Here is a 9,526-nt window from a genome sequence, read left to right on the forward strand (position 1 = left end):
TATTTTTGTCTCTAAATCTAATTTTTCTCTTACTAATAACATTAGAGACTGAATTAGTAATAGAATTACGTTAGCTACGTGAATTTTAAGGACGGAATTCCGTTACAAATATATATATTTTTTTGTAGTGATATTAACAACATTATTTACATAAAAAAATAAAAAAAAAATACTATAAATATTATTATTATTAATTTATTGAGTTATATTATCCACTTAAGAAAACACAAACACTATGATAGAAATGAGATAGTAATATTTAATAATTTTTTATCTAAAATATTAAATTTAATAGACAGTAGTATTATTATTATTATTAATTACTATTATCTGTATTTGATTCCTCGGTCCTCTCTAAGCCATCGAAAGCCAAAGAGGGATTGTTATATTACTACAATGCGTCGGTGTTCCCTTATCTACCGCTCCGATCCGGTTGCCTATACCTTGGGAAATCTCTCCACTTTCTGTACTGGAGCGCGCTTCTTCAAGAGCTCACCTGTAAAACCCGGTGGTGGTAACAACATGGAACCCTCCAAATCCAAATTCAAATCGCCCATCCCTCTTGATGCCAGAGTCAACTCGTTCCAGCAGGTCTTGCGCTCAGCGTCAGCCTCAGACTCCCCGCTTAGTAAGTAGAAACGATCGAGGTTGAACAGAGGATAAAGACAAAGTTCCTTCCTGTATAATTGAATTTAATCATTCATAATCATGGTGATTGATTGATGCTATATATGCTTGGGTTTTCAGATGGGTGGGAGAAGTGCTGGAATGAAGGTCTAACACCTTGGGATTTGGGGTCCCCCACCCCACTCCTTGTTCACCTTCACACCACGGGATCCCTTCCAAAAGGCAGAGCCCTCATACCCGGCTGCGGAGCCGTAAGCCTTGTTCCATTTGTCTCTTAATTTTTACAATTTCTTTTGTTATCTACTCCTTGCAACTGTAATTCTATTCTGCTTCAGAAAGATAACATGTTTTAACACGCCTTTTTAAGTTCTTTTGTTGCTTTGAATGGTTATTCGGTTTTATCTAATTTCAAATAATTGTTGTTCTAGTTCAATGCTATGAAAGTGAAATGCGTTTATTTCATTCACATTTCTGAATAATTGGCTTATTAAGATTGGAATCATTATTCCATCAGTTTTTCATTTCTGCTAAACCATCAGTTTTTCTTGATTCTAGATTTTGGAAATGATTCTGTTACCAATTGGAAGCCAAGTAACTATAATGATATTCATTCCAATGCTCCATTTGAGAGATTACACACTTCTTTACTCTCTTACAAAATCAAACAAAGGCCTCTGCTCTTTTTTTTCTTTTTTAATTGTTTTGTGATGCTTTCTTCACTACAGATATCTTTATACGCTGCAGGGTTATGATGTGGTGGCAATTGCATGCCCTGAGCGTCATGTTATAGGTATAGACATATCAGAGAGTGCCATTAAGAAAGCATCTGAAGTAAGATGTGAATTTTTCTCTGTAACTTTTATAAAAGTTTACAACTTTGACCAACTTCTGAACAGCATGCTTCAACTTATGTGATTCCCACTTTGATACAATTTCAATCTACAATTAAATTTCTCTACTATGCTAATTTGGACTAAATAGTAAGTTCTGTATCGTTACCTGCATCACTTGCAGCTCAAAGTGTTAGGCTCTAGGTTAAAAGATTGTGTCATTATGGAACACCAATCTCTGGCTCACCAAAGTAATGGTTCATGAAAAGAAAAAAATAAAGGTTAATTTAGAAACTAAATAAATATTGTGTTGTATCTTTTAGTTCTATTTTTGATCTGGTAACTTTGATTGGATCATTTTGTTGTCACCTTTGAATTTTTGTATTGCTAACATTGTGTGGCAGCTCTCCTCCGGATCACCAAATGCAGAGCATTATAGTTTTTTAAAGACTGACTTCTTTACCTGGTGCCCTTCGGAGCTTTTTGATCTCATATTTGACTATACGTAAGTCCTATGCATCATATATATATATATATATGTATTATATATAGATGCTGAACTTAGTTTACTGAAAATTGCATTAACAATATTCTTGAGACGATCAATGTAATCTCCACAGGTTTTTCTGTGCCATTGAGCCAGAGCTAAGACCGACTTGGGCTAGAAAAATTTGTGATCTCCTGAAACCAGATGGGGAACTAATAACTCTGATGTATCCGGTTTGCCAAGTCCCCCTTTGTTTCGTTTTCTATATTTCTTGACACTCTAAGCCACCCCTGAATATAGTTTTCATCTGCCTTTTCAAGACAAGAAAAACAAGAATTTCTATGATTCTATGTTCTTGGCCATTGTCCATCACTTGAGATCTGATAGGAAACATTCCTAAAATCTGGACCCCGCCATTAAACTTAAGTCTCTCTACCAAAAAATTTCCCTCCATAGTCATATTGTCCCACGGCTAGGAGGAGTACATTAATTTTGAAGCGGGCTGGTCTTGGCTGGTTGAAAAATAAAGGAGGGCAGCCCGGACTAGCTCAGATTTGCTACTGTATTTGGAAGATTTTGGTTAGGCCTGGGTTGAGCTGACATACTTATTCTATAAAGTATTTTTCATTATTTTTATTTTTGAAATAGATTAAGACGGTCTTAAGTCGATCTAAGGCCAATCCCACAGTGGTAGGCCCGGCTGGAGCCTATATGAAGGCAAGGACCAGGCCCCATAGGTTGGAGTAGCTGGCTCCTTGGCCTTTCTCCTCACATTGGCAGATTCTTTTGCCAAAGGCAGACAAATTTTTTGTCTAGCTATAATATAATTTTCCACTATTTTCTATTGTTTTCCCTAGGCTCTATGTATAATATATATATCCATGAGTAAAACTATTTCTAATTTTTGAGAAACAAAAAATGAACTTAGTGAAGTGACTATAAATGAGAGAACAATCACCAATAATGTTGTTTAGCTGTTGAGACCACAAAGTAATTTTGTTTAAAGCTCCAATGTACCAATTTCTCCTGTTTGTTGGTTGTAAGTAAAGAACAGTAGTTTTCTTCCACTTCTATCCTTTTTTTTTTTTTTTGCCTTTTTCATGGAAACTGATTTCCACAGATACTTACATAGTCTGATTATTGTATTTTATTGTTGGGACGGAGCAGATTGATGATCATGAGGGTGGGCCTCCCTACAGAGTAACAGCTACTGAGTAATATATATATATATATATATGCATATATATTTATTTTATTTTTTTTGTGTATATCGTGGATGGATCTTGGAAATGATATGATGCTGAGTAAAGGTAACTTTGCGTAGTCATTGTATGTATATATGTATGGATCATGTGCAGTTATGAAGAGGTGTTGGATGGTGTGGGCATGAAAGCAATTCAGATTGTAGACAATGAGTTAGCTGTTGCTCCTCGAATGGTATGAATATATAAATATATATAATGACGACGTGTGGTTGTGTTATAGAGATAAACAGACAAGACAGGCATTAAGACTTAGCTTTTTTAATGAATGTTGTCTGATATTCCTTGATGTGTGGGTGATGATTGATGTTGATGGTGTTGCAGGGACGAGAGAAACTAGGGCGATGGAGGAAGAGATGTGGTCAATCCCAATTATCCGGAGTATCCAAATCCTCACTCTAACTTTGAGTATGCAAACGCCATTCTTTAGATGGTGTGTGATCACCCTCTCCTCTCTTGGTCTTTAAACTTCCCTTATTTTCTTACTATTGTGTTGAGCCTAATACATTCGTAATCTTTATCATCCACTACTCGTGCTAGTAGGTCGTTCCTGGGTGTTGCTCAATTCGTGTTCCAAATCTTTTGTTGGGAGGTAGGTATATGGATACAAATGCTAAATTTCTGGACCATGAGCAAAAAGGAAATTCAACGAGGTAGAATGTTATACTCAATTCCTTTGTCAGTGCAAAGGGTATTTATGGAACAACAAAGTTGAATCCGAATCATTTGGGCATATTCAATGTATGATTGAGGTAATTCTGAATGTTATTTCAGAAAATACATTCACATAATCGTGAGTAATTATCTATGAATATGAAAAGTAATGACTTTCACTCATAGAAGTAATAAGAGAAGAGTCTCAAATATACGAAAACAATTTACTTGCAATCGACATATTTATATTTTTTGAAAAGGATAAGACAATTGTTTTTACAAACAATAGTGTAAGCAAAAGACTCAAAACTAGTAGAACTTAAAAGAATCTTACTAACCAAATATTTAGTTTTAGGGGAAGATGTTTGATCAAGGCAAAAATGTCACTAGAGACTAGAAGAAGTGAAAATAGCAGTAGGAGTGGAAGTAGTAACAATAGTGATGGAAGTGAAAATAAGAGTGGGAGTAGTAATATCGATGATATTTTCACTGCACATCAGAAAAAGAAGTTACATTAAGTCTGCTCAACTAGTTGATCTACTGATAAGTTTATCGTTAAATAAGGAATGCAATAAGTATTAGAAAGATTATAGATGATAATATAGATCCATGGTAAATGATATTCATGTGGCTGCCAACATGCCATTAGGAATGTATAGAGGCAGTGAAGAGAATACATGAAATGTGAATGCCAGAGATAGGTGCAATATGATTGCAACTGTCATAATCGAAATACCATCAAGGACTACCTGAAGTGGCGGCCTTGATAGGAGAGAAATTGGAAGCCAAGACTTAATGCAAGAGAGTTACGATTTTCTAGATTCTCGTAGATGTATATTGATTAAGGTGATAAAGCGCCCAAGTATTTTGAACATGATGACTTTGAATAACATGACCTTAACGATGATAGTAATGACATTTTATCGCCATGTTTAGAGTCAATAAGATAGAACAACATATATGACTCGGCATATGAACTTCCATTGTAGGGAAAATTCACTAGATGATGATACATAAATCTAGTGGCCCAAACTATCGAGATGTGTCGCCACATGCCGGAAAAAGGAAGATGCCCTTGGAAAATGTCATTAGCACATAAGGGCCGCATGTGCTGCCGTTTGGCAGCAATACTTAGGGTGTGTTTGTTTGGGAGATTAGATTAGATTTTCACTATTCATCCAATTTTTTCCCTAAAAAATATCAAATCAAACACCTATTTTTTATTTTTTATATTATACTAATAATCAATTTTACATTTAAAACATCACATCAACACCTATTTATATCACATTATACAATTATTCAAATTCAAAATTTTTACTATTTAAATCCCAACTTAAAATCCAAACCCCCCAAAGAAACACACCCTTAAGGGACACACCAATGTCAGTGGTGTAGGGGCGGTGGCAATGGCGATGTTCACTGGTAGTCTACAAAAATTGTATATTCATAAGGCTTCTGTGAGAATTTACAAAAATTGTATTGTTTATTAAGAAATAAGTATGATCTATTCATATGTATAGTCTAAAATGGATAATTAAAATAATAATAATATAAAACAAAATATATCAAAGTATAAATCTCTTAATAGTTTAAAACTGAGAAGCTCAAGTTTGTCAACGGTAAATAAGGGAAATAACCTGACTAGTGAACTCATGAGGCTCAAAGATGTGAAAGAAACAAGAGCTAAAAACTTGGTTAGCAAGGATAACCACTGTATTATCCTCTAAACTCATCTCCGAAGAAGGAAGATTTCAAAGTAGCACATGTAAAGCCTAGTGACTTGTTGGTCAATGTAAGAGTAAGTGCAATGGAGAGTTCTTAAACACGGTAGAACGCACCTTAGTCTTACGTGTATTTACACATCAGCAATAAAAAAAATTTAAAAAATAAAAAACTAAGAACCGTTCTTGATGAATTTATATAATATATTTATATTATGTATTGATTAAACTATATTTTTAATAAATTAAATACATGATGTTGCATAAAAAAATATATTGGAGAACGTAACGATGAATTTTAGTATTGCATATGGTCTAAGTGGTGAATGCATGCTATCGAGTCTAGTCTAATCCATAAAGGATAAAGCTCTTTGTCAACTGCAAATTCTGGTTCTTTTTAAAGAGTTCAATATTTTGCAAAGGTATTCGTCACGATATCAATAATGTTATGACCAAGGTTGTCACGGTGTCACCTAGGCGTCCTGGCGGTGATGATCCGGGTCGTTTGGCGCGGCTGGCGTCCAGGCATTACTTTAGTGACGCCATTCTGCCAAGACGACGCCAAACGGCGTGAGAAGAAGCTTTGGGCCTAAATCTTAGGTTTAAACTAGATTAAATTCTTTTTAAAATTAACCCACCCCTAAACCCACTCTTAAACCCAGAAACTTGATTCACAACCCTAATACCTTCGTGTGCTTAGTCTCTCACTCAAGTGTCTTGTTGTCGCTATCCGCCTCTTCGATTTCGTCTTCCATCGTCGTCTTCTATCTCCCCTTAACGTTTCCTCGCAGGTAAGAAGAAATCATTAAATATGTTTCTACGTTGTAAGAATGGAGTGTATATATATAATTATATATATAATATAATTAGTGGTGCAAGCATACTGCTGTACAATTATTTAATATTATATATGTATTTTTATGTACTATCCTGTGTAGAGTGGGGCAGCAGTTTTTCAGAATTATTTAATATTATGATTTATATATTTAATTTATGTAGTTTGTACTATCGTGTAACTGTAGGTGGGGCGGATGGTTTGCAGCCTTGTAGTATTATCTAATACTCCATTCGTAGCATAACTAGGTATATGTTTGCTTTTTGCACGGAGTTTTATAAATATTAGTATTATATTGGAATGTAGTGTGAAATAAAGTAGAAATGACTAAAATAACTTTATTAGTATTGTGTGATATAAAAATAATGGTATTTGTATAATATATTGTAAGTTGTAAGGATATTTGTAATGTTAGGTAGATAGTACAAATACTAAAAAAATGAAATGTATACTTTGTTACAGGACAGACTAAAATGAAAAAATGGATACTTTGTTACGAGACGGAGGGAGTATTATATATGTAATTTATGCATTATTGTGTAACGTAGAGTTGTACTTGTTTATGTATAATATATGTAATTTTATAGTATAAGTTATATTATATAATATTAGTGTATACTGTATAGTGCAGAGTAGTTGAGAGTAGCACAATTGTACTACTGTAGGCGGTTTTTTTTTTTTTTTTTTTTTTTATATATTTTATAATTTCTAATCTATTTTATTTGTAATTATGTTTAATTTTTATATTAATTTTATTTATGTTTTAATGATTGATCTATTACTTATACATTTTATTTATATATTTTTTTTGTACTAGTTACTTTAATGAACGATAACGGAAAAAATAGTATTATAAATGCATATACATAGTATTATAAACATAATTTAAATACATAAAAAATAGTAAAATTTGGGTTTGCTACATTATGATTTTAAATAAAAATTATTATTGTTCAGTTAGTCTAGTATTATATTAACAAAAATCTTAAACACGAACTAGAATTCTGAATCATGGTTCTAAGACAATCTTAATATTAATTATACAAAACTCAATATCTACGTAGTTTCTATTACTACAGTTAGTTATTTATCAATGGCTTTAAAGATGAGCGTATGGGTACTAAAGAATACTATGTGTTGTCTATATCGTTACAATATAATGATTTAAACTAATCCACATTGTAATGATTAGCTTCAATCAACAATATAACCAACTTGGTTTTTAAAATATAGAAACTCAAAAAATATAATTGTCTGAAAATAAATAAATATATATCTTTATACACCCTCCGTCCCATTGAAAAGTTATCATTTTTTTTCATTTTCGTCGGTTCCAAAACAAGGTTACCATTTCCTAATTTAGTAATTGTACTACGTATTTAACATAATAAATTCTCTTTCAAAATACAATATATTACACAAATGTCATTACTTTTATATTACACGTATTTTTATCTTTTTTACTACAATCCAATATAATACTAATATTCAAAAATCTGTTTGCAAAAAGCAAACGCCACCCTTCCAACGGAACAGAGAGAGTATATAAAATAATTAAATTATGTTATTTTAAAATTTTAAAAAACTGACGTCCCTTCTATTAGATTCTGATTCGGCAACTAGATGCAGCAAAGAGCTCAGAACCCTAAGCCCTAATATAATTATGATTTTTTTTTATTTATTTAAGTTAATTATTAGAGCAAGTTACAATTAATATATAATATTTTTAAGTAAAAAAAGTTAATAATAAAAAATAAGTAAATAGGTGTCACGATTTCATTAGGAATGGAAATCCAACATGCCAAAGAAAAATATTGATAATTTATATATAATTTATATTAAAAAATATAATAAACTATTAAAATATATCGAATCATAAATATAATTAATTTTAAAAATATTATTATAATTTAAAATCTTGTTTAAAAAATATTTTAAATAATATATTTACACTTAATTATAAGTTATTCTACAGTATAATATTAATTGTAATAAAAACTCATTTATATAAATTAAATACAATTCTAAAATTGAATTTATAAATTTAATTAATTAATTAATTAAAATAACCTAATACTAAGTCCAACCTAAAAATTAAATAAATAAATTATTTTTATACTATATTTAAAAAAATAAATTAATTAGATTTAAATAATTAATTGGGTATTTCCGAAATTTCTTTTAAATCAATTTTTTCCCACACGCATTCTTCTTCCCTAATCCTACAAGAATCTTCTTCTCCAACCCATCCTGCACGATCTTCTTCTTCTTCAGACCCTTTTTTCTTTCTAACCCTCCTTACTTATATATGAAGGAATAATTAAAGAAATAGCGACAAACACACCTTAGAATGATAAAAATGAAAATATGAATGAGTTTAGAAAGATTTTGCAAAAAATCGGATATTTTCTTCTTACCGAAATGGTCCTGCCCGTTCCGATTCTAGATCGGCCGAGTGGGACCGAACTCGGCCGATCCGGCGAACCACGGATGTAATTGGCTTTTTTATAGCCTTAAATAAGCTAGATATCGAACTAGGTTAACAAACTAAAACTAATATATTTTGTATTTTGTTTATTTTTATATTGACACAAACGATTTTTGTAATCATGGGGCAACTATACATAAAGTTTATCTTATAATCTCTCGTAGTTACTACTCCAAACATACACAAGGGCAATTAACTTTTCCAAATGACGGAAAACACAAAACATCGAGCAACTAACTTTTCTTGGAGCAGGGTTCTTTTGAAAGTTTACTCCTATTTGCAAGTCCTTCAAATGTTGCAAAAAATGGAAGCAAGAGCAATGGCTTGGAGACATTCACGTGGGCAGCTCAACTGGGTTTCCCCCTGGCAGCCCCGATATTGGCGCCTCCACAGATTGTCATACGGCGAAAACCAAGTCCCAGATGGTATAAGCTTAATACGGATAGTGCTTCGCGAGGTTACTTGGGAGCAGCTTTTGTGGGAGGAGGTTGATCAAAGACTACAATGGATGCCTCATCGTTGGATTTGAAGATCGCCTCAATGGCAATACTAACACTCGCGGAACTACATGCAATCTTCCGGGAACTGGAGCTCGGTTCGGACAAATTAAATATTTGCT

The 9,526-nt window shown here is 32.4% G+C and overlaps 1 protein-coding gene across 2 annotated transcripts; it reads left to right on the top strand.

The window, feature by feature from the left end:
- Positions 1-352: 352 nt before the first annotated feature.
- On the top strand, positions 353-4,018 carry LOC127249223 (probable thiol methyltransferase 2). 2 transcript variants are annotated; one of them, XM_051271933.1, is made up of 9 exons: positions 353-628; positions 748-878; positions 1,372-1,458; positions 1,862-1,962; positions 2,078-2,177; positions 3,112-3,158; positions 3,303-3,381; positions 3,531-3,639; positions 3,747-4,018. In XM_051271933.1, the coding sequence occupies exons 1-8, from the start codon at positions 397-399 to the stop codon at positions 3,606-3,608; spliced, it is 855 nt and encodes a 284-aa protein (XP_051127890.1). In that variant the 5' UTR covers positions 353-396; the 3' UTR covers positions 3,609-3,639; positions 3,747-4,018. The 2 variants fall into 2 exon arrangements, with proteins under 2 accessions (XP_051127890.1, XP_051127889.1); XM_051271932.1 differs by having other exon boundaries at positions 354-628; positions 3,750-4,018.
- The last annotated feature ends 5,508 nt before the right edge of the window (positions 4,019-9,526 follow it).

Source organism: Andrographis paniculata, unplaced genomic scaffold, assembly GCF_009805555.1.
Source record: "Andrographis paniculata isolate CXL003 unplaced genomic scaffold, ASM980555v1 Contig35END, whole genome shotgun sequence".
Taxonomy (NCBI): domain Eukaryota; kingdom Viridiplantae; phylum Streptophyta; class Magnoliopsida; order Lamiales; family Acanthaceae; genus Andrographis; species Andrographis paniculata.

Bases quoted from the DNA above. Each gene is read 5' to 3' on its own strand.
- LOC127249223 (XM_051271933.1), top strand. From the start codon at position 397: ATGCGTCGGTGTTCCCTTATCTACCGCTCCGATCCGGTTGCCTATACC. The intron at 879-1,371 runs GTAAGCCTTGTT...TATACGCTGCAG, and splicing joins TCATACCCGGCTGCGGAGCC to GGTTATGATGTGGTGGCAAT. The intron at 2,178-3,111 runs GTTTGCCAAGTC...GGGACGGAGCAG, and splicing joins TAATAACTCTGATGTATCCG to ATTGATGATCATGAGGGTGG.